At 41.4% G+C, this 23,054-nt stretch overlaps 1 protein-coding gene across 1 annotated transcript in view; it reads left to right on the forward strand.

The window, feature by feature from the left end:
* Positions 1–4,811: 4,811 nt before the first annotated feature.
* CAPZA2 (capping actin protein of muscle Z-line subunit alpha 2) overlaps positions 4,812–23,054 on the forward strand; it is a 57,453-nt gene continuing 39,210 nt past the window's right edge. The window contains exon 1 of the mRNA XM_066362536.1: positions 4,812–4,978. Coding sequence (XP_066218633.1) covers positions 4,940–4,978 — 39 coding nt within the window. The 5' untranslated portion in view covers positions 4,812–4,939. The remainder of the gene's footprint in view (positions 4,979–23,054) is intronic.

Raw genomic sequence — 23,054 nt, forward strand, 5'->3', positions numbered from 1 at the left:
ATAAACAAAGTCTGACTCAAATTATTGCAAAACATTACCATATTTGGATGAAGTTTCTAGAGGAAAAGCAGCCGATTAGTCAAGCAACATTTACTGAGTACACACTATACAAATTATTGATATTAGATTTTGCTGAGGAAACAGAAACCAAAAAGGGGAAACAAAAAAGAAGGAAGGAGGTGCTGTTGATGCAGCAGGTGGTGGTGAATGGAACCGATGTGTTCAGAGAGTCATTGCCTTCATTTAATTCTATTTGGTGGAGTGGGCCTAGAATTTAGAGAGAAACAAAGATCTTGAAGTGGAAAGAACATAGAATATAGAATTAGATGCCTGACTTCCAATCCCAGCTTAGTCACTTTGGTGCAACCTTGGACAAATACTATAGTTAGTCTTAGTTTTTGTCTCCTGTAAAATGGGTATACTTCATTAGGTTGCAGTGAGAGCAATGAAGCCATGACTTGTAAACTGTAAAAGTAAAACTTTTATTTATTTACATCTATTGAGGTCCTTGACCAAACTGTGATTGATTCTTTATCACGTCTTCTCTTCACCGTGTATTCTCAGTTGGACATCTGTTAACCACAGTCCTGGAGTTGCTCACGCACTGGAGTCAAGACGGAGGAGTAGCAGTGGTGGGATTCAAATAATTTAACAACCGGTTCTTTGCCCTAATGACAGTTTTAAGTATAAAAAACCCAAGATACTGAATGGTAGTTTATTATTTCGTGCATTTAATACTTAAATAAGAACACTAAAAAAAGGTATACAAAACTAGATTATGCTATGAGAGAGGTGTTTTTTAATTAAGTTAGAGACAGGGAGGCAGAGAGACAGACTCTCGAATGCACCCTGACTGGGATCCATCTGGCAAGCCCCCTACTGGAGCAATGCTCTGCCCATCTGGGGCTGCTGCTCTGCTGCTTGGCAATCGAGCTATTTTAGTGCCTGAGCAGAGGCCATGGAGGAGAGGCCATGGAGCAAGCCATCCTCAGCACCTGGGGCCAAATTGATCGAACCATTTGGGAGGGGAAGAGGGAGAGAGAAGAAGAAAGAAGGGGAAGGGGAGGAGAAGCAGATGGTCCCTTTCCTGTGTGCCCTGACCGGGAATCAAACCCAGGACTTCCACGCGCTGGGCCGACGTTCTACTGCTGAGCCAACTGGTGAGGGCCTTCTTTTTCTTTTCTTTTCTTTTTTTTAATTTTTAGAGAGAGAGGAAGGGAGAAAGAAGCCAGAATATTCATCTGTTCTTGTATGTGCCCTAACTGGGGATTGAACCAATAACCTCTGTGTTTCGGGGCAATGCTCTAACCAACTGAGCTATCTGGCCAGGGCTATAAGAAAGAGTTTTAAAATATTAATGAAAACATATTAAATAATATCTGACAAAAAACAATAAAACTATTATTTAAGATATTTTCATATTGCTCACTTGCAATCTTTTTCATCTATGGACGGAATGAACATTACTACAGGAGCTTGGAATACGCTGTTGCAGATATGAACGTTAAAAAAGAGTAAGGAATGTAAATGTGTGATTGCCACATTGGGCGGCTGGCTGCTCAGGTGCCTACCTTAGAGAGAACCCTGATTACAAGTGCCATTTTAACAACGGGTTCACAGAACTAAACAAAAAATTAAGTATCAGTTCTTCTGAACTGGTGTGAACCGGCTGCATTCCACCACTGAAGAGTAGGCACCAGAACCCTGCCCCAGGAGAATTGTGGATGATGTTGGGGGGCCTTCACAGCTGGGCGACATAGGTGGTAGTGCTATCTCTCATGCAGGATTTTAAATTCTCCAGTGAGAGTAAATTATAGACTAGGAGGGAATTTGACAGCTATTAAAACTAGGGCTCCACAGTTGGGAGATAGCTTTGCAGTTGGGAGGCAGCTTTGCTGTTTGGGAAGGTCTGTTTTCCATGATCACGGGCAACACGGTTTAAGTCAAAGGGAAGGAGAACCCCTGGAATACCATCAGGAGCAGAGTCTTAACAGGAGCAATCACTGTAGCAAAAAGTCCGCAGTTTGCTGAAGACCCCTCCCATTTGCCTTCAGCACAGTTACCATCCTCACCTTCTGGAGATTGTAAGAGAAAGAGCTGTACTTCAAAAAAGAATCTCAGGCCTGACCAGGCAGTGGCGCAGTGGATAGAGCGTCAGACTGGGATGCGGAAGACCCAGATTCAAGACCCTGAGGTCGCCAGCTTGGGTGTGGGCTCATCTGGTTTGAGCAAAAATTCACCAGCTTGGACCCAAGGTCTCTGGCTCAAGCAAGGGGTTACTCAGTCTGCTGAAGGCCCACGGTCAAGGCACATATGAGAAAGCAATCAATGAACAAGTAAGGTGTCGCAATGCGCAACGAAAAACTAATGATTGATGCTTCTCATCTCTCCGTTCCTGTCTGTCTGTCCCTGTCTATCCCTCACTCTGACTCTCTGTCTCTGTAAAAAATAAATAAATAAATAAAATAAAAAAGAATCTCAGAACAGCAAGTTACAGTCTGTTTTAAAAACCATGGGTGGGCCGGGCTGGGTTGCTCATTTGGTTGAAGCATTATCTGGATAGCCAAGGTTGCATGTTTGATCCAGTGGGGGCACATACAGAAGTCAGTCAATGAGTGCATGGATAGGTGGAGCAGCGGGTTATGTTTTCCCCTATCAAATTAAACAAAAAAAAAGTGGTGCGACAACTTTGGGCAAATAGGCTTCTGAAGAGACATCTGGTGCTTTTTTTCTACTTAAAGAAACATGGAGGTGTGTGTGTATGCGTGTGTGTGTGTTTGTGTGTGTGTTAAAAGATAATCCATTTTTTATTCACATGCGATGTATTTGTGGTCAAAGTAAATGTCTATTGTCTAGAAAAGAAAATATACTAAGTGCTTAGAAGATGGAGGACCAAAAGGTAAACAGCAGTGAAACTTAGCCATAATCTCCTTGAGGACTTCTGCCTGGTTTTGTGTTTGTTAGTCAAACAATAAAAACTCCTGGAACTTGCTCCTTCTTTTAAGATCATTTGTAGAGGTCTACATTTCATTCTTGAATATAATGCAGAGTACATTAAAAATTGCATGTTTTGTGGTTAGGCTCCCATATTAGTTGAAGTGAATTATGTGGGAGAATTGTGCTAAGTCAGCATGGATTCTTCCCCACTAGATACTTTATAGATTGAAGGAAAGGAAAATATTCTATTTCTTAGTTATAAGGATGTCAAATTCAAAGCTCTCTACTTTTGAGGATTCTGAAACCTTCCCAAAAAGAGCTTCCTTCCAACACCCAGTCTTATGTGAAGAGACTTCATGGAGAGTCTACTATACCTGGTTTGATGTTCACTGTTGTTTGAAAATATAATAGATGCTGTTTTGAATGTGAAAAAAATATAATACACCCGATTTTTCCTACATGTATCAACAAGCTTCCCCTTCCTGTTCTTTCTTCAAATGGACTATGAGCTCCTCAATAGCATGTTTTCTGTTCACTTTCCGTTTGCAAGAAACACTGATTTGCACACTGTGAACACCCAGTACATTACTTAATAATAGTGCATATGAAGTTATTTTAACTCTCTACGGTACTCTCATGCAGCTGTCTGATTAATTTTGTAGACATACTTCTGCTGATGCCATGTCACTATTCACTGACATAAAACATTGTGTTAGTTTTAGTGTACAACACAATGATTAAAGTCTTAACTTCTGTGTAAACTCTAAGGCCTTGCTACTCAAGGTGTGGTGTCCAGACCAACAGAATTGGCATCACCTGGGAGTCTGTTAAAGATCCAGATTCTCTAGTCCAGGGGTCCCCAAACTACAGCCCACGGGCCGCATGTGGCCCCCTGAGGCCATTTATTGGCCCCCACCGCACTTCTGGAAGGGGCACCTCTTTCATTGGTGGTCAGTGAGAGGAGCACTGTATGTGGCGGCCCTCCAACGGTCTGAGGGACAGTGAACTGGCCCCCTGTGTAAAAAGTTTGGGGACCTTGCTCTAGTCCCATTCTAGACCCACTGAACCAGCACGATTCCTGGCCAAGGTACACACACAGCTTCGACTACAGCACAGCTCTCTTCCTCAGCTTGAGCCTCAGTAGTAGGGTTGCCAGGTTTAGCAAATAAAAATAGTGGATGTTCAATACAATTTGAAAACGAATCATTTTTTAGTATAAATATATCTCAAATGCTTCAAGGAACACAATCAAATTTCAAATATGTATTCATTATTTATCTGAAATTCAAACTTTACTGGTATTTTTGTATTTAATCTGGCAACCCTTTTCAGAATAGGATCCATGTTTAATTTAACATAACTTTGTATTCTCCAATTGTTCAATATATGTTTGAAAACAGGTTTCTCTGGTTTTTGCTTCAGACTGTATATCCCCAGACACATATTATCAGGCACACAACAAAGGACCAGTGAATATTTCCTTAACGAGTAAATGAATATATCTGAGCAATCTTCCACAGACTAGGTTATGTGTGTGTATTCAGAAAACTGAATATTTTTCTATTAATTCTTTAAAAACGTTTTAAAAACTTCTATTCGTAGACTTTTTCACATTTTAGCTGGTAGAGTTCAGGACTTAATGGGCTAATGGGCGCATAATCAAGGGCTCAGAATGTACTTGTCGCAGACTGGGTCCATATGGTCAGCGGTGGGGGGTAAGAACGCCATAGTCAGGATGCTGACAAGCCTGCAGCGGGCAGCAGTTGGCAATCCCTCCGGGTTCCGGCCTCCAGGGCCCTGCGCACGCGCACAGCCTTGTACGGCCCCGCGGGCCGAGGGCAGGGAGGCGGGGCTCCTGGGGCGCGTGCGCGGCGGCCGGGCTGCTGGCCCCTCCCTCGGCGGGGGCGCGCGGCGCGGAGGACCGCACGGAGAAGGGGAAGTCAGGTGGCTGCCGCCGCCGCCGCCGCTGCCGCTACCTCCGCGGGTTGTAGCCAGAAGGAAAATGGCGGATCTGGAGGAGCAGCTGTCTGATGAGGAGAAGGTAAGCGCAGCAGGGGCAGCGAGGCCGGTTGGCCCGGAAGCCGTGGAGCCCCGGCACGTCACCCGGGGCCTGTGCCTTGGGCTGCCCTTCCTCTGCTCCCCGCTCCCCGCTCCGCCCCGTCAGTCGCCCGCGGCCCCGCGCGGGGGCAGGTCCCTGCCGGGCCTGCTAGCTCCGCTCCGTGTAGGGCGTGTGCTCTGAAATAGGAAGCGGGCCGCGCTCCCCGCCCCCCGCCCGGGTGCGGGCGCGCCGGGGTTCGGGTCTGGCCTGCGAGCGGCCCGGGGACAGTCCCCGCGGCCTGTGCAGTGAGCAAGGCGAGGGTTAAGCGAAAATCGCTTAGGCAGCAGACCTCCGCCGCTCCCTCCGAATTTCTCCCCCAGAAGCGAAAGCTTCCTTTCGGGCTACACGACGCTTTTCCCCTTTCTCCGTGGAAGCCTGTTTCTTTTTTTTTCTTTTTTGTCTTTAGCTGTGGGCTTTGTAGCCCCGTGTGCAGCGGGAGTTGCCACAGGAACGCCCCTGCTCGGGACTTGTTCCTGCCCAGGTAGGCAGCAGCCCCCCGAGGCTAATTTGGTGGCGCCCAGTCGTCCTGCCAGGAATTTTTACGAAGAGGGGAGATTGTGCAACTCGTTTTACTGTATCTTAAATGCTGTGACAGCATTGCAACCAGACGAAGGACTTAAGTTGTCAGGCATTTGCAATAAGAAATCTGATCATTGAACTAACTAGTTCTCTTCTATGGCTGCTGGAGGCCCCAGTCACCAGTGTCCGGGGAATCCTCTAATTTTCAGTTGTTTCCTGGAAAAAGCCTCGATGTTTCTCAGATTCAGGAGTAACTGAAATATGTACAAGATGGTTGCAGTTTTCAAAGTGTCCACTCTTAATTTAATAGTCTTTATTTGAGTTCCAAAACGGTACAGCCATGTAGGAATTCGGAAACAAACTCATCATGGTGTTTTAAGAAGTCCTAACATAAAAAAGCCTTAGGATACTTTCAGTTGGAACTCTCTGCTCCAAGTGTTTTATATCCCGTGTTCTTGCACCAAAATGTATTCCGTCTCCTTCCTCATGTTAGTGTGCAGATCAGTTTCATCTTCAATTTCGGAAATCTTATTTTCTCTGTTCTTTTTGGCGAAAGTGATAACAAAATGGGGACAGCAACAAGATTCTCCATCACCCTGAGACCTGGTAGGCAGATAGAGCCCCTTATCCGCAAAGTTGCTCTGCAGTTTTCACATGTGTGATATTGGTAAATAACTAGAAGCTGGTAACTGAAAAGGTATGCTCGTACACACGCACACTTACAATTAAATAGTGCTTGATAATGTGTCCACCCAGTACACCAAGGTCGCGGGTTCGGGGCACGTATGAGAAGCATCCGATGAGAACACGACTAAATGGAACAACTGAGTGGAACGAGTTGATGGTTCTCTCCTCAAATCAATGGAAAAAATTTTCTTTAAAGATCATCATGTTTTTATTCTACATTTCCTAAGTGGTGATTAGTAGCTCAAGTGGCTAGAAATCTAGCTGAGGAGAGTACTCAGTGTGGGAGTTAATATAGACCTGCCTTGTGTTGGAAAAGCCTAAAATAGCGAAGCTTTTTCAAAATTAGATGACAAGGTTTCTTATAATCCGGCACTCTCTCGGGGCTCTTCCATAAAGGAGGGGTGTGTCTTATTCTCTAAGCTTGCCCAACACAATATTTTAAGAATAAATGAAGAAAAATTTTAATTTTAAGGACTTTGGTGTTGTTTTTATCTCCAGTTCTGTAAGACTATTCTGTAGATATTTTACACATAGATTTCATTGCTGTATTTAGCAACTTAAGGAAAACACTGACCAAACTTTTGAATTAAATTTAAGTAACTGGTTACATGAAATTCTAACACTCTTGTGACTTTACTTATCTAAATCTTCTGTTTTTAAATTAACTTTTCTATTGATCTGTGGGGGGAGGAAAAGAGTGGGAGAGAGAAGCATCAACTTTTTTCACTTAGTTTAGTTGTGCGCTCATTCCTTGTTTCTTTTAGGTGCACTGACCAGGTTCAACGCGTGACCTCTGGTATGCCAGATTGATGCTTTATCCACTGAACAACCTTGCCAGGGCCTATTTAAATGTTTATTTAATCTTTTGGGAAGAGGATGTTTGGTATGGAATAAGAAATGGACTTTAAGGGTGACATTTTTAAACTAATATATACTTAAATCACATTACTGTTTCTTGTAACTCTTGTTACTCTTGTTTGTAGTTTTCAAAAATATGCTTTTAATACTTGTTAACTCCTAGAATTTCCATTATTGATTGCAGATCTATGGAAGGGAAGCTGTTAAGACTTAGGTAGTACCATACTTTGTGTATGCCTAGCTTAGTTAGACAATACGTTCATTAATTTATTGTAAATTTGAGGTGTTTTATCATTATCATTTCATAGATAAGTAAAATAATATTTCAAAAACTTTAAGTAATTCACCCAAGGACTTCTAAGAAGGACGTGGCTAAGGTGGTATTTAATTCAGTTTGTCTGAATCCAAAGTTGATGTTTTTACCACATTATGCTTCCTTAACAGTTGATGCAAGGACCCTCTTCTGGCTTTATCTCTCTTTTTAATTTGTTGACAGCTTATTTTGTAAAAGGACAAACAATAGTTCTTTTTTTAAAATAAAAATTGTAAATACTACATGTTAAGTACTGTTGGGTTCTAAATTTAGAACGAAGTTTGTTTCACGCATTTAACAGTTTTATACTAGTATAGTTTTGCATGTGCTCTATGGTAAGAAGCATTTTAGAAATTAATCCAGAATTAAATCTTTGCTTTTAAATTTTATTTTCTGTTGATTTGAGGGGGAGAGAGAGGAAAAGATAGCAGAAGAAAGAGAAGCATCAACTTGGTGTTTCACTTAGTTCTGTTTAGTTGTGCTCTCACTGATTGCTTCTCATAAGTGCCCTGAGGAGGGGGTCTAACCACAACATCTGGCATGCTGCCACAATGCCTTATCCATTGAGCAAGCTGGCTATGGCCAAATCTTTGCTTTTTAAAAACAAGTAAAATTGTTTTTGAGGATACCTCTATGAAGTTAAAGAACTGTTTTTTACCTTGGGCCGCTGGGTTAATAAGAACTAAGTTATATGAAGAAGTACAATGATGTCTTTAAAGTTGCTATTTGTAGTAGTATGTCCCATCGACTTTTTTACATAGAGAAACTCGAAGCCAAAAACAGTTTTCCATTTCTGGGTCAGGTGTAGTGTGCAGTTAAGCAGTTTTGTGAATTTGAAGTTAAATGAAATTGTGGCTTACGCGAGAAAAACCATTCCCAAACCCCTTTCCAGGTGGAGAATCTAGGAAGTCATTCAAAGCTCCAGCAGGAAGAAACTTAGTTATTGGTTGAAGGGGATCTTTTTTTTCTTTATGTAACTTACCACCTTCCCCCAGTGATCAGAGTGATTTACTCCCACAGATTCAATTTTTGTGATTTTGTTGATGTGTCTCAAATACATAACTGAGCTCTAACTTTTCTCCTGAACATTGGTCATATATTGTTATCTATCTACTGGTCCCATTCACAGGAGACAGCTAATGGGATGTGTTTAAATGGAACCTGCCTAAAAGTAAATTAGTAAACTCCCCCCTCCTTTACCTTTATACAAAGAGGGTCAGAAATCAATCTCCTACTTCTTCTTATTATTTTTTTAGTTCGCTATTCCCATTAATCCAGTCATCCAGGTTTTTAACTTAAGCTTTAACTTTTTTTCTGTGATGTGTACCTTATAGTCAGTTTTTAAATCTTGCCATGCTCCTCGTCAAAATGTCTTACAGTATACGGATAATTTATTTCTTGCATAAAAAGTTAATTCATTTCTATTAGTATAGGGGGATCCTCAGGTTAAAACAGTCTGGACATACAACGTTACGAGTTTATGGTGCTCACTCCCATAAAGATGTAAAAAAATTGAGACATGAGTTTTTCAGTTTTTCAGCTTAGGCCGTTAGAGTCATTCTTATGGACTATGGGTGAATTACTTGGGTTGCCCGTGGCAGAAGAATATGCAGTACAGTATATTTATGTCCTTTTCTTTTTTCTGTGGCTTAGTTGTATTTTTATGTTCTAGATTATGATTTTACAACTGTGTTAGGATAGGTAAGTGACTTAGGGTGTAGGGTGTGTTTTGATTTACACCAAAATTTAAATCACGTCACTGCTGTAGGAACGGAACTGTATTGTAACCCAAGGACCCCCAGTATTTGGTTTACCTCTCAGTTGACCAGATTATTAAATTAACTATTAATTATTTATGTTATTAACTACTATTCTTTCAAAACAAAATTTTACTGTATGAACAGAATGCAAATTGATTGTACCTGTTCCATTGAGAAAGAAATAAAGCCAAGGGATTAGAAGAATGTCTTCTGTCTGGTCTTGTGCCTTCTGCTATTTTTACCAGTAGTAGGCTTTTGTTACAAACTTTTGACTAATCCATCCAATTTCCTGTATCTAAGTATGTTTTAATATGTCATCTTTCTGTTCTCAGACTTTTAGTTGCTGGATCCTCCATTGCCTTTACAAGGAAGCCCAACTCCTGAAAATGTCATTCATGGCCTTGTATTCCATTGTAACCTAATTGTTTCTGACATTGCCAGTATATATGTAGTATTATTTATACTGTTATTTAATTGTGCTGTGAATTCAAAGAGATCTGCATGCTAGTCCTGTCTAGCACCTTGGGTAAATTATTTAATCTCTCAGCATCAGTTTCTTCTGCAGTGTGGGGATATAACAGAAAGTACCTTCTCCATTGACTTGCTGTAAATATTTATATAAATGTTGCCTGGCATGTAGTCAGCACACAGTAAATTGTAGTATTTTCCTCTGCTCGGAACATAACCACTTTGACTTTTGGTACTGCTCCCTGGTCTGTCCCCTCCAGATTTAGCTCAGATTACATGGCAAATTTAATCTTTTCTGAACGTTGTAACACATCATTAGTATTAAATATAGTTTTCAATAGTATGTATGTAGTTATTTGCCTGTCTTCCTGTTCTATTAGGATTTCTTGAGTACAGAAATAATGTCATCTTCAGCATCTATCATTATGCATGTGATGAGTATCTCAATAAGTGAATGGCAAAGGAAACACAAATTCAGAAAAAAATTTTATGAAAAGTAGAAGTAGCATACAAAGACAAAGTTTTGAGGATAAATTTGGTGTAGCAACGTTTCTAAATTGGGCTATAGATTTTAAAGATTCAAATAGTTAAATGAAATTCCTGATGCCCTTTGACTTACAGGTAGCGATATTGGTTATGGTTCACATTACTTACAGACACTAAATATTCTTTATAAGCACTTTATATACTTTCCACTAATTACACAACCATAATTTGGCTTCAGATATTTTGCTTGTATGTAAGTTGCCTTTATATTACATCTTAATTAATGTAAAAGCAGTAGTGTTCTTATTAACCAAAAACTAAACTCAACCAGTAAACTATTAATGTAGAAAGTACTTATTGCGGATTATATTCTGCAGATGAATGAATTCTGTCATTGGACCAATAAAGTGTAAAAATTCCTAGAGCAAGCAGAAACTCGATCACTGCTGTAACATGAGTGGGGTGTGACAGATTGCACATTAAAGCAAGGTTGTACTATGTTTTCAGTGCATTTGGGAGCCTTTCTACATAAAATAAGGGTAGTTACATACATAGAACATTGCATTTTAGTGTTAGGTCAAAGGATATAAGAACACTTAGAGCAGAGAAAACAGCTATTTTTAAGAGGAAACCTGACTGGGAAAACTTGATCCCAGGGTTCTGTGCTCTGACAATTCTAATCACCCGAAGCAGTAACTTATTGTAAGAGTTTCATACAAAGCAAAAAAAATAGGAGTTCCATAGAACCGCCTGTAGTTATCAAAAAGGGAATTTTACAAATTTTATTTTGAAGATTAGATGTACAATTTTTACATTCTTTCGCTTACCACATTTGTTTGTTTAGTTGTGAATCTAATGGCTCTGAACTTCTTGCATGTTTTAATTCATAATGTTTCTATTGAAAATGAATGAAAATAACTTTTGAAAACTACCTCCACATTTCACTTACTTAACAAATACACCATATTTCATTGATTTCAGTGTTCAAAATTTTTCATTTTTTACAATCTGATATCGGACTGCATTGTACAATTAATGGCTTAAGACACTTAATTGGTCGCATTTTTGCTTTTTTAGTGGTACATAAAATGCATCTTACATTGATTATATGAATCAGAGTAAGCAAGGATATACTGCAATGCAATAACAAACGTAAACCTTTAACATGAGAGACTTGGACTTTGAACATCTTTTTTTTTCTTTTTGAGAGAGAGAGAGGCAGGGAATGAGAGAGACAGGCACATCGAACTGCTCCTGTATGTGCCCAGACCAGGGAATCTAACTTGCAACCTCCACACTCTGGGACCATGTTCCAACCAACCCCAATGATCTGGCCAGGGCTTAATTTTTAATGCTTTTTAGAGAGACAGAAAGAGGAAGGGAGAGAGAAGGGAGGGGTAAGGGAACCGTTTATTTGTTGTTCCACTCAGTCATGCATTCTTTAGTTGCTTCTTGTGTGTGCCTTGACCAGGGGTCGAACCTGCAACCTTGTCGTTTCCGGATAACACTCTTGACTGAGCTAACCGGCCAGGGCCTCCTCGCTCATTTTGCATATGTCTAGTGTGGGTCAGCAGCAGAAGTCATGTAGTTTCAGGCTGTTGGAGAACTTCATTCTAAACTTAGCCTTTTTATCCAGGGTCCCTGCAGCAATGGGAAGGAAATGCAGTGAATAGCACACTGGCTTTTAACCTCTTCTGTCCCCCATCCCACAAATACTTAGACTCACTACTTTTTTGCTCAGATTTCAATTAACGAAAGCAAGTTACATCTAAAAGCCGAATTTCAGAAGGCTCATGGAAGGAGTAAAGAATTGTAGTATATGTGAATAACAGTAATATGCTACCACAGATTTAAGTTTTAGATGCACCAAAGGTTGGTGTTTCGATCACTTGTTTGGTAGACATATGCAAGGCTATAGATGAATTAGACATACATAAAATATACATACTGTACAGGGTCAAAAAGTGAGTTCATGGAAATTCAGAAGACAGAAAAATTACTTCTGCCTATCAGGATAACAGTGAGGGTATAAAGTCATGCCAAAGAGTATAACGTAAGAAAGAAAACATCGGGAAAGAGGGAAGAAGCAGGGAGTACAAGTTACATCTCAGGTACTTTGAGAGTATGAGATGAAGAGATAAATTGTGCTGTTAAATAGCGCAGGGTTTCTCAACCTCAACACTATTGACATTTGGGACCAAGATAACACTTTGTTGTGGGAGTTATCCTGTGCATTTGAGGATGTTTAATAGCATCCTTGGTCCTCATGTTGCCAGTTGCACCCTCGCCGTCATAGCAATCAGAAATGTTTTCTGTGTTACAAAATCACCCCTGGTTGAGAACCACAGGTCTAGATAAATGGGAGCTAACGAGAACAGTTGGGAAACTAGGTTAAGTGTTAGGACCTGTTTCACAAGACAGATGAAGAAGCGATTGCTAACAGAGTTCAGAGTTGGAATTAATAGGACATGGTGAGTAAATGTAGGAGAAAGGAAAGAATCAGAGATAACGGTTGACATTAAAATTTGGGTGACTGGGAAGTGGTACCACTACTCACAATGGAGAACACAGAAGAGTGGACAGCTGGGAGGAGTAATGGTGGATTTGAGTTGAATGTCTACATGTACATGCCCAGCAGATATGGAAATGTAGGAATACAGCTTGGGAAAGCCGTTAGGACCAGAGGTTTTGTATAGATTTGGAAATCCCTTTGTAGGTTAAAGCCACAAGATGGATAAGCTTTTTAGGAGAACAGGTTTAGACATAGCAGAGGGCAGAGAGTATATCCTTTTGGGTATGCTTTCATTTATGAATAAGAGAAACAAAAAGGTGAGGGGTGCCCCTTGAAGTAGAAGCGAGTACCTAGCACGGAGGACTGCTCGTGCCATAGACCTTGAAGTGACTTACTGGAAAGAGCAGTGCCAGTCTTACAGAGAGAGGAGGAAGAGCAGCCCTCGAATTGAAGAGGAGAGATGAGAAACAAGTTCTGTTTAGTACTGAATATCCAATATTGACTACATTAATCAATCTCAGTTGTCAGAGTAGCCTAGTTATCCCCATTTTGCATATGGGAAAACTGATACAGACAAGGCAATCTAAGTGGTAGACTAGAAATGGGGAATTTTTTTTTTTTTAACAGAGGCAGAGATAGACAGGGACAGACAGACAGGAACGGAGAAAGATGAGAAACATCAATCATTAGTTTCTCGTTGCACGTTGCGACTTCTTAGTTGTTTATTGATTGCTTTCAAGCATGTGCCTTGACCACGGGCCTTCAGCAGGCCGAGTAACCCGCTGCTGGAGCCAGCGACCTTGGGTCCAAGCTGGTGAGCTCTTTGCTCAAGCCAGATGAGCCTGCACTCAAGCTGGCGACCTCGGGTTCTCAAACCTGGGTCCTTCCGCATCCCAGTTCGACGCTCTATCCACTGCGCCACCACCTGGTCAGGCGAAATGGGGATCTTAAGAGAGCAGTTTTAGTTGAGTTTGGAGCAGAGAATAGAAAGGGCCAGATTACCAGTATCTCAAAAATGTGTATGTTTTTCTTCTTCCAGAAATGTTTTTTTTTACTCAGTATATATAAATATTAAATTCAAGCTTCCCCTCAGCGGTAGAGCGTCGGCCTAGCGTGCGGAGGACCCGGGTTCGATTCCCGGCCAGGGCACACAGGAGAAGCGCCCATTTGCTTCTCCACCCCTCCGCCGCGCTTTCCTCTCTCTCTCTTCCCTTCCCGCAGCCAAGGCTCCATTGGAGCAAAGATGGCCCGGGCGCTGGGGATGGCTCTGTGGCCTCTGCCTCAGGCGCTAGAGTGGCTCTGGTCGCAATATGGCGACGCCCAGGATGGGCAGAGCATCGCCCCCTGGTGGGCAGAGCGTCGCCCCTGGTGGGCGTGCCGGGTGGATCCCGGTCGGGCGCATGCGGGAGTCTGTCTGACTGTCTCTCCCCATTTCCAGCTTGAGAAAAAAAAAAAAAATGAAGGAAAAAAAAAAAAATTCAAGCTTCCCATGTGAGTTCTTGTTTTATTTTTATTTTTTAGAGAAAAAGAGAGAGAGAGAGAGAGGAAGGAGGAGAGATGAGAAGCACTGACTCATAGTTGCATCACTTTAGTTGTTCGTTGATTACTTCTCATCTGTACCTTGACTGGGCGGCTCCAGCTGAGCCAGTGACCCCTTGCTCAAGCCAGTGAGTTTGGGTTTTAAGCCAGTGACCATGTGATTATGTCTGTGATCCCACATTCAGGCCAGTGACCCTGCACTCAAGCCCGTGAGCCAGGCTCAAGCCAGGGGCCTTGAGGTCTTGAACCTGGGACCTCAGTGTCCCAAGTTGACACTGTCCACTGTACCACCTCTGACTAGGTGAGTTCTTGTTTTATTTGCCTCCTCTTCATTCTGTTGGTAAGAGGGGTTCCTGCTGTAGGGTCATAGGAATGGCTGAACACACAGCACCTGACACTGGATCGATGAGATGAAGAGCAGTTTATTAAGCAGCACATATGCTCAACAGCACAAGAGAGGCATACATAGCATGCAATGCAGGGAGGGCCATTTGGGCCATGGTAGGCAAGCTTTATAGCAGGGGTAGTCAACCTTTATATACCTACCGCCCACTTTCGTATCTCTGTTAGTAGTAAAATTTTCTAACCGCCCACCAGTTCCACAGTAATGGGGATTTATAAAGTAGGGAAGTAACTTTATTTTATAAAATTTATAAAGCAGAGTTACAGCAAGTTAAAGCATATAATAATAATTACTTACTAAGTACTTTATGTCAGATTTTTCGCTAAGTTTGGCAGAATAAATCTTTATAAAACAACTTACTATAGTTAAATTATCTTTGTATTTATACTTTGGTTGCTCCGCTGCCACCCACCATGAAAGCTGGGATGCCCACTAGTGGGTGCTAGGCACCAAGTTGACTACCACTGCTTTATAGTATCAAGATGTCAGCTACAGTGATCCCCGGTTGTCTTGTTTTGATAATTGTTAAGGCTGCTACTCAGGGATAAGCAGGATGTGTGCCTGTTCCCTGTGGTAAAGAGGATTGTCTGGCTAGGGGCCTTATCTGCAGGAGCAGGGTGAGGAGGGAACTTGCTGTTGGGTCTTTCAAGGCCTCCTGTTTTTCCCCAGATGTCAACACACACATAATATTGGCTCTTAACTTTAAGCCTTCCAGGGGTCTCAAACTCAACTCAGCATGTGGGCCGCAGAGCAAGATCACAGCCGTTCGGCGGGCCGCACTAGGTCTACAAAAGGCAACTGTTACGCAACACTTTTCAGTGTCACAAAACGACCAGAAACTGTAGTTCGTGGATTAGTCTGCGGGCCGCAAAAAATTGTTCGGCAGGCTGCGAGTTTGAGACCTCTGCTTTATACCACAGGCCTCAGTAGTAATTCTTTATTAAAAGTATTTTCTAATGATTGCTGTACTAAGTAATACCTCAAGAAGTTGGTTTTGTTTTTTTTTCAGAGACAGAGAGTCAGAGTGAGGGATAGACAGGGACAGACAGACAGGAATGGAGAGATGAGAAGCATCAATCATCAGTTTTTTGTTGCGTATTGCGACACCTTAGTTGTTCATTGATTGCTTTCTCATATGTGCCTTGACCGCGGGCCTTCAGCAGACCGAGCAACTCCTTGCTTGAGCCAGCGACCTTGGGTCCAAGCTGGTGAATTTTTTTTTTTTTTTTGTTCAAACAAGATGAGCCCACGCTCAGGCTGGCGACTCAGAGTCTCGAACCTGGGTCTTCTGCATCCCAGTCCGATGTTCTATCCATTGTGCCACCGCCTGATCAGGCACATCAAGAAGTTTTTAATGGCATAATTTCATCTTTGAGTTTTTCCTTCTGAGTGAACTTTTTTTCTACAATTTGCAAAGTTTAAGATGTTTTGGCCCTGGCCGGTTGGCTCAGCGGTAGAGCGTCTGCCTGGAGTGCAGGGGACCTGGGTTTGATTCCCGGCCAGGGCACATAGGAGAAGCGCCCATTTGCTTCTCCACCCCCTCCCTCCTTCCTCTCTGTCTCTCTCTTCCCCTCCTGCAGCCAAGGCTCCATTGGAGCAAGGATGGCCCGGGCGCTGGGGATGGCTCCTTGGCCTCTGCCCAGGCGCTAGAGTGGCTCTGGTCGCGGCAGAGCGACACCCCGGAGGGGCAGAGCATCGCCCCCTGGAGGGCAGAGCGTTGCCCCTGGTGGGCGTGCCGGGTGGATCCCAGTCAGGCGCATGCAGGAGTCTGTCTGACTGTCTTTCCCCGTTTCCAGCTTCAGAAAAGAAAAAGAAAAAATTAAAAAAAAATTAAAAAAAAAAGATGTTTTGTTTCTGTTTACTATTTCACCACAGATAAAGTATGGCTGAATTATACTCTTCACAAAAATTAGGGGATATTTCAAAATGAATATAAAGCAATTAAAAAATTTTTTTTATTAAACAAGAACATCAGAAAAGCAAACAAAGAAGTTATTTGATTATGCAAATGAGATGCGAAACCAACTTTTATTTCATTGGTGAAAATGCACTAGGCTGAAGTGAAAGTACTGGAATATCTGCACGTTCTCTGATCCCGTAATTTTTGTGAGCAGTGTATTTATATGCAGTAATGTGGAAGTTTGAATAGCAAGAATTCTTGCTTGACAGATGGAGTAAAGTGGTGAGGATCCAGCCCTGTGTATATGTGAAATGAGAAAACGAGTGGACTGGTTGTAGAAGCTAGAAAGTGGCAAAAACAGTAAAGAGGTAATAGCTATTATCTGAGTGCTTACTCTGTGTCAGGCACTTCCTAAAGATCTTATGTCATTTATTGCAAGTGAGGAAACTGAATTTAGTTTGCTTGTGGTCATACAGGTAGTGGGTAGTGAAGCTATAGTCTGAATCCAGTCTTGTTTAAGAGTTTATGTTGTTTACAGTTTTATTTTATAGCTTTCAGATATGGAAAATCCTCACATGTCACATGTCATGCTAAGGACTTTGAACTGTATCTTTTTGGCAGTGGGGGACGTTGGCTAGATGATTTTAAGCTGGAAAACACATCAGAATTTACATTGAAATATAGCAATCTAGTGATAGAGTGGAAAATGAATTTTAGAGAAAAGATGTGACTACAGGCAGAGCAGCTGTTGTCACAACCTAGGAACAAAGTCACTGGGTCAGAATGGAATAGAATCAAAGGGAATTGGATTTGAGCAAGAGAAGACGGATACTCATTGTTCATGTGGCTCACTGGGAGAGAGAAGTACAGGATGATTGATTACTTGGGGGTGCCAGTAATTTTATCCAAGAACAGAAGGGAGTGGGTTTGGGTGAGAGCAGTTTGAGGTACCTTTGAAGCATTGTGATGGAGAATTCTGATGTTATGGTTAGAAAATTGGATCTTAAGCTTGAGAGAGGGTGTGATAGGAGGTGTATAGATTGAGAGGTTTTGTTGTGTGGCATTTTAACACATATAGTATTAAGGTCTTTTATCCATAGGACAGTATACTAAAAAATGTATCTCATTCCCACACCATACACAACAGTTGATCCCAAGTTGATTAAAGATCTAAATGCAAATAACAAAACTTTAAAGTTAGAAAACATATAGTAGAAAATCCGCACAACTCCAGAGTACAGGACATTTTTTCCCACTCTATAAATACTTCACTCTCTTTAAGGCTTTCTATTATAGTAGTCACAGTACAGTTATCAAAAGCAAGATATTAAACATTGATACACTACTATTATCTCATCTACAGACTCTATTTAAATTTCACCAATTGCTGGTCCAGGATATTACAACATTGAATTTTGTTGTAATATCTCTCAGGTCTTCTTTAATGTAGAACAGTTTCTCAGCATTATCTGTTTTCCAGGACTTTTTACACTTTGGAAGAATCCAGGCTAGTTATTTTGTACACTGCCTTTCAGTTTCAGTTTGACATTTCTTAATGATTAGATTATCCCATGAATTTCTGGTGGAAATATCACAGAAGTGATGTGTCCTCAGTATATATCCTATAAGGAGGCACATTATGTCAATTTTTTCTATCACTTATGATAACTTTGATCATGCCTTGTGTTTCTTCAATGTAAAATTCACTATTTATCCTTTGTCATTAAGTGTCTTGTGGAAAGATACTAAGCATGTAAATATCCTGCTGTTGTATTAGCATACTTTAACCCTACAATTTGAGCATCTGTAGATGACTTTTGCCTGCAATAATTACTGTGGTGGTCACCCAAGGTGATTTTCTAATTAAGCCATTTCTTCTACATTTATTAGTTGAAATTCTGCTATAATGAAGAGTTTTCCCTTTCCTCACTTTGTTCATTCATTTATGTCAGTATGGACCCATGGGCTCTTAATTTATTCTATGGGTTACTATCCATTACTATCAATACTTAATTTGTTGCTTGAATTATAGAATGTATAGAATGCTTTTTTTAAAGCCCATAAGAAAAACAGTACAAAATAAAGTTTGACTGTAAATACTTTTGTGTTAGACAGTTGGTGGGAAGAAATTATTTTTTCTTAGGGCTAAGATACATATACTAATATTTTGGATATTGTTTTGAATACACTTCTCTTCTGTATAAGTAACTAGTTTTGTGAACTGCCCAGTCTTGAGAGTATATTTTCTGAGTACAGGTTTTTTGTTGGATGTGTGGTTTGCTGTTTTCTTCAGTTTGTATGTAGCTTTTTATTATATTAAGCATATTTATTGGAGCAAAAGTATTTTGTGTTTCTTTTTTTCTTGTTTTTAATTTTGATGAAGTCCAGTTTATCAGTTTTTCAAATGGATCATGGGTTTTTTTTTTGTTTTTGTATTTTTCTGAAGCTGGAAATGGGGCGAGACAGTCTGACAGACTCCCACATGTGCCGACCGGGATCCACCCGGCACGCCCACCAGGGGGCGATGCTCTGCCCCTCCGGGGTGTCGACCAGAGCCACTCCAGCGCCTGGGGCAGAGGCCAAGGAGCCATCCCTAGTGCCCAGGCCATCTTTGCTCCAATGGAGCCTCGCTGCAGGAGGGGAAGAGAGAGACAGAGAGGAAGGAGAGGGGGACGGGTGGAGAAGCAGATGGGAGCTTCTCCTGTGTGCCCTGGCCAGGAATCGAACCCGGGACTTCTGCACGCCAGGCCGACGCTCTACCACTGAGCCAACCGGCCAGGGCCTGGATCATGTTTTTAGTAACATGTCTAAGAAGACTAACCCCAAGCCATTAAGATTTCCTTCTGTTGCCTTTTAATATTTTTAAGTTTTGTTTTACATTTACAGCAGTGATCCATTTTGAAGTAATTTTTAATAAGGTGTGATAAACGATTTAGGTGCATATTTTTGCTCTTCAATGTTTATTTTGTAAACAGCTGAAGTAGACTTTGGTTCTTGAGTTGTGGCTAAGAAAGAATGCACAGCTAAGACCCAAACTTGCAAGAGAAAGTTTATTTAGCTAGGAAAGTGAGAGTGCCCTGGGGAGAAAGTTTCCAGTGTGGTTTAAAGAGCTACCCCAGGGTGTGGGCACAGTTTAAAGAGTTACCCCAGGGTGTGGGCATGGTTTAAAGAGCTACCCCAGGGTGTGGGCACGGTTTAAAGAGCTACCCCAGGGTGTGGGCACGGGCTCCTTTTTGCCCCTTGACCTATGGGGCCTGTCCCGTCCGCTCCTGTCCTGTGTGGAAGTCAGACTGGCTTTTCTCCAGCCCCATTGTTTTTCTGTAAGAGGGAAGAAGGGGTTGCCTACCACATGACTAGATACATGCCTTGGGAGAAAGGGTTAGGGGGAGGATCTCACTCCCTTGACTGGAGACAGGGGAGGAAAGGGTGCCTAAGGGCAGAGTCCTAATTAACTACTTATTTTCAATACTTGCTCTCCCAGTTCTCCCCTGCTAGTTATTATAGTTTGCTAGGTTTCTGGGACTTTCTGCCTGGTGACATTCCATATACTTGGCCTATTGTCCTGCTCTGCTCATGCCTGTCTGACTGCCTATCATAGTTTGACTATCATTTGTAGAAAAGATATTCTTTCTCCATTTAATTGCCTTTACTCTTTGTCAGAAATCATTTGGACATATATATTGAGTATGGTTTTTGACTCTTGGTTCTGTTCCATTGGTTGTCTATCCTGTCAATAAGACCACACTGTATTAATGACTGTAGCTATATATATGAAATCTTGCAATCAGGTAGTGTGAATTATTCAACTTTGCTCTTTTTCAGAATTGTCTATTCTAGTTTGTTTGCTTTTACTACTTTTCAGTTATAATTAAGGAAATAAAGTAATATATATTTTATTTCCTAACCAAAAAAAAAATTAATAGCATGATGTCTACTAATGTGTATATTTGTAGTTATTTTGGACATAAGAGTTTTGTTTTTTTTTAAGTGAGCAGACTCTTGCATGCGCCCTGGCTGGGATCTACCCTGCAACCCCGCGTGGGGCCAGTGTCAACCGAGCTGTTTTTAGCACCTGAGGCTGATGCTTGGACCAACTGAGCCATTGGCTGCAGGAGGGGAAGAGGGAGAGAAAGGGGAGAGGGAGGGGAAGAGAAGCAGATGGTTGCTTCTCCTGTGTGCCCTGATTGGTAATGAAACCTAGGATGTCCATCCTGGCCTGTGGTGGTGCAGTGGATAAAGCCTCAACCTGGAACACTGAGGTCACCGGTTCAAAACCCTGGGCTTGCCTGGTCAAGACACATAGGAGAGTTGGTGCTTCCTGCTTCTCCCTCCTCCTTCTATCTCTTTCTCTCTTGTTTTCTCTCTTTTTCTCTCTCTCTCCTACCTAAAATTAATAAAAACAAACAAAAAATCCCAGGATGTTTACATGCTGGGCCAATGCTCTATCCACTGAGCAAACCAGCCAAGGCCTACACTATTTTTATCTTGCTTGCATTTGAGTGGAAGGGGTGTTAATACATGGCCAAAATAATCTGCATTCAGCCTGACCTGTGGTGGCACAGTGGATAGAGCGTCAACCTGGAAATGCTGAGGTCACCGGTTTGAAACCCTAGGCTTGCCTGGTCAAGGCACATATGGGAGTTGATGCTTCCAGCTCCTCCCCCTTCTCTTTCTCTGTCTCTTCTCTCTCTCTGTCTCTCTCTGTCTCTCACTGTCTCTCTCTCTCTCTCTCTCTCCCTCTCCTCTCTAAAATGACTAAATAAAAAATAAAAATAAATTTTAAAAAATCTGCATTCATTGCATTCTTTCAAACATGGAAAAATAGTAAAAATAATGTAGAGAACATCAATGCTAGAATCAGCTTTTTGGTGTATATCAAAAAAATCTTTCTGTGTTTTTGATTGGGCCTCCATTGACCCTGTAGAGTAGTTTTGGGCGGGGGGGAATATCTTCATGTTATTGAGGCCTCCAATCCATGAAAATGATGTAGCCCTCTATTTAGTCCTTTGATTTCTTTCATCAGTGTTTTTTGTAGATTTCAGCATACTAGACCTACATATTTTGTTAGATTTATACTTGAGTGTTTTATAAATTGGGTTTTTTTGTTGTTGTTTTTATGACTCCTTGGTATAGTTTTTATTGTGAACAGTCATGTTGTCTGCAAATAGAAAGTTTCACTTATTTATAAAATTCCTTTCTGTTTCTTACACTAAGACCTCACTCAGTATGATGTTGAATAGAAGTAGTGAGAAAACAGATGTTCTTGTCTTGTTGCTGCTTTTAGGGAGAAAGCCTTCATTCAGTCTTTGACCATTTAGGATGATGTTAGCTGTAGACCTTTTTATAAATACTTTTAATCAAATTAAGGACATTCTCTTTTAATTTGCTAAGAGTTTTAATTCTGATTGGATATTGAATATTACCAAGTAATTTTTTGCGCCTATTGAGATTATCTGTGGTTTTTCATCTTTAATTAGTTGATACAATAAATTGCTATCATTGATTTTTATATATTGAAACAGCCCTGCATTTTCTGGATAAACCTTACTTATGCTGTGTTATCCTCTCCATATATTGCTGGATTCAACTTAATATTTTATTGAGGACTTCTATATCCATGTTCATGAGAAATTTTGATCTGTGTGTTATGCCACCTTAAAAATAAAAAGTCCAGGCCCTGGCCAGTTGGCCCAGTAGTGTGGTAGAGCATTGGCCCAGAGTGTGGAAGTCCTGGGTTCGATTGCTGGCCAGGGCACACAGGAGAAGCGCCCATCTGCTTTTCCACCATTCTCCCTCTCCTTCCTCTCTCTCTCTCCCCCCCCCCACCCCCCCACAACCACCACAGCTAAGGCTCCTTTGGAGCAAAGTTGGCCCAGGCGCTGAGGACGGCTCCATGGCCTCTGCCTCAGGCGCTAGAATGGCTCCAGTGGAAACAGAGCAACGCCCCAGATGGGCAGAGCATCGCCCCCTGGTGGGCATACCAGTTGGATCCCGGTTGGGCCTATGCGGGAATCTGTCTGACTGCCTCCATGCTTCTAACTTTGGGAAAATACTAAATAAATAAATAAATGTCTAAACTGAGAGGCAAAAATCATTTATTTGAGATAAGAAAAAAAATAACTATTTGGGATGCACTGATTCAGACAGAACCCCAAATAGTGTTGCAATTAGGAGACAAAGGCAAGGGGATATTATTTGTGAGAAAGGGAAGGGGAATAATTACAATAGAAGGAAGGCATTTCTTTTGGTGCAGATAAGCTCATTCTAAACAATGTTACACATTTTCAGTCCTGTAGTCATAATATCTGCTTTCTTGTTATCTTTGCAAATAGTTGTTTGGGACACAGTGTTGCTTTAGGCCCAGTTTAAAGGTTATTTTGCCCTGTTTTAACATTCCAAAGGTTTGAGGCAATATGTGGGCAAAGCAGTTCCTCTGGGGTGGCAGCTCCAGCTCCATTGTAAAGTGGCTCTGTGTATATTTTTAAAGTTATGTTTTTTGTAATATTTTAGTCTTTGTTATAGTGGTGCTAGTCTCTTAAAGTGAGGTGGAAGGTATTCACTTCTGTTTTTGGGA

The sequence above is a fragment of the Saccopteryx leptura genome, chromosome 2 (genome assembly GCF_036850995.1).
Source record: "Saccopteryx leptura isolate mSacLep1 chromosome 2, mSacLep1_pri_phased_curated, whole genome shotgun sequence".
NCBI classification, from domain to species: domain Eukaryota; kingdom Metazoa; phylum Chordata; class Mammalia; order Chiroptera; family Emballonuridae; genus Saccopteryx; species Saccopteryx leptura.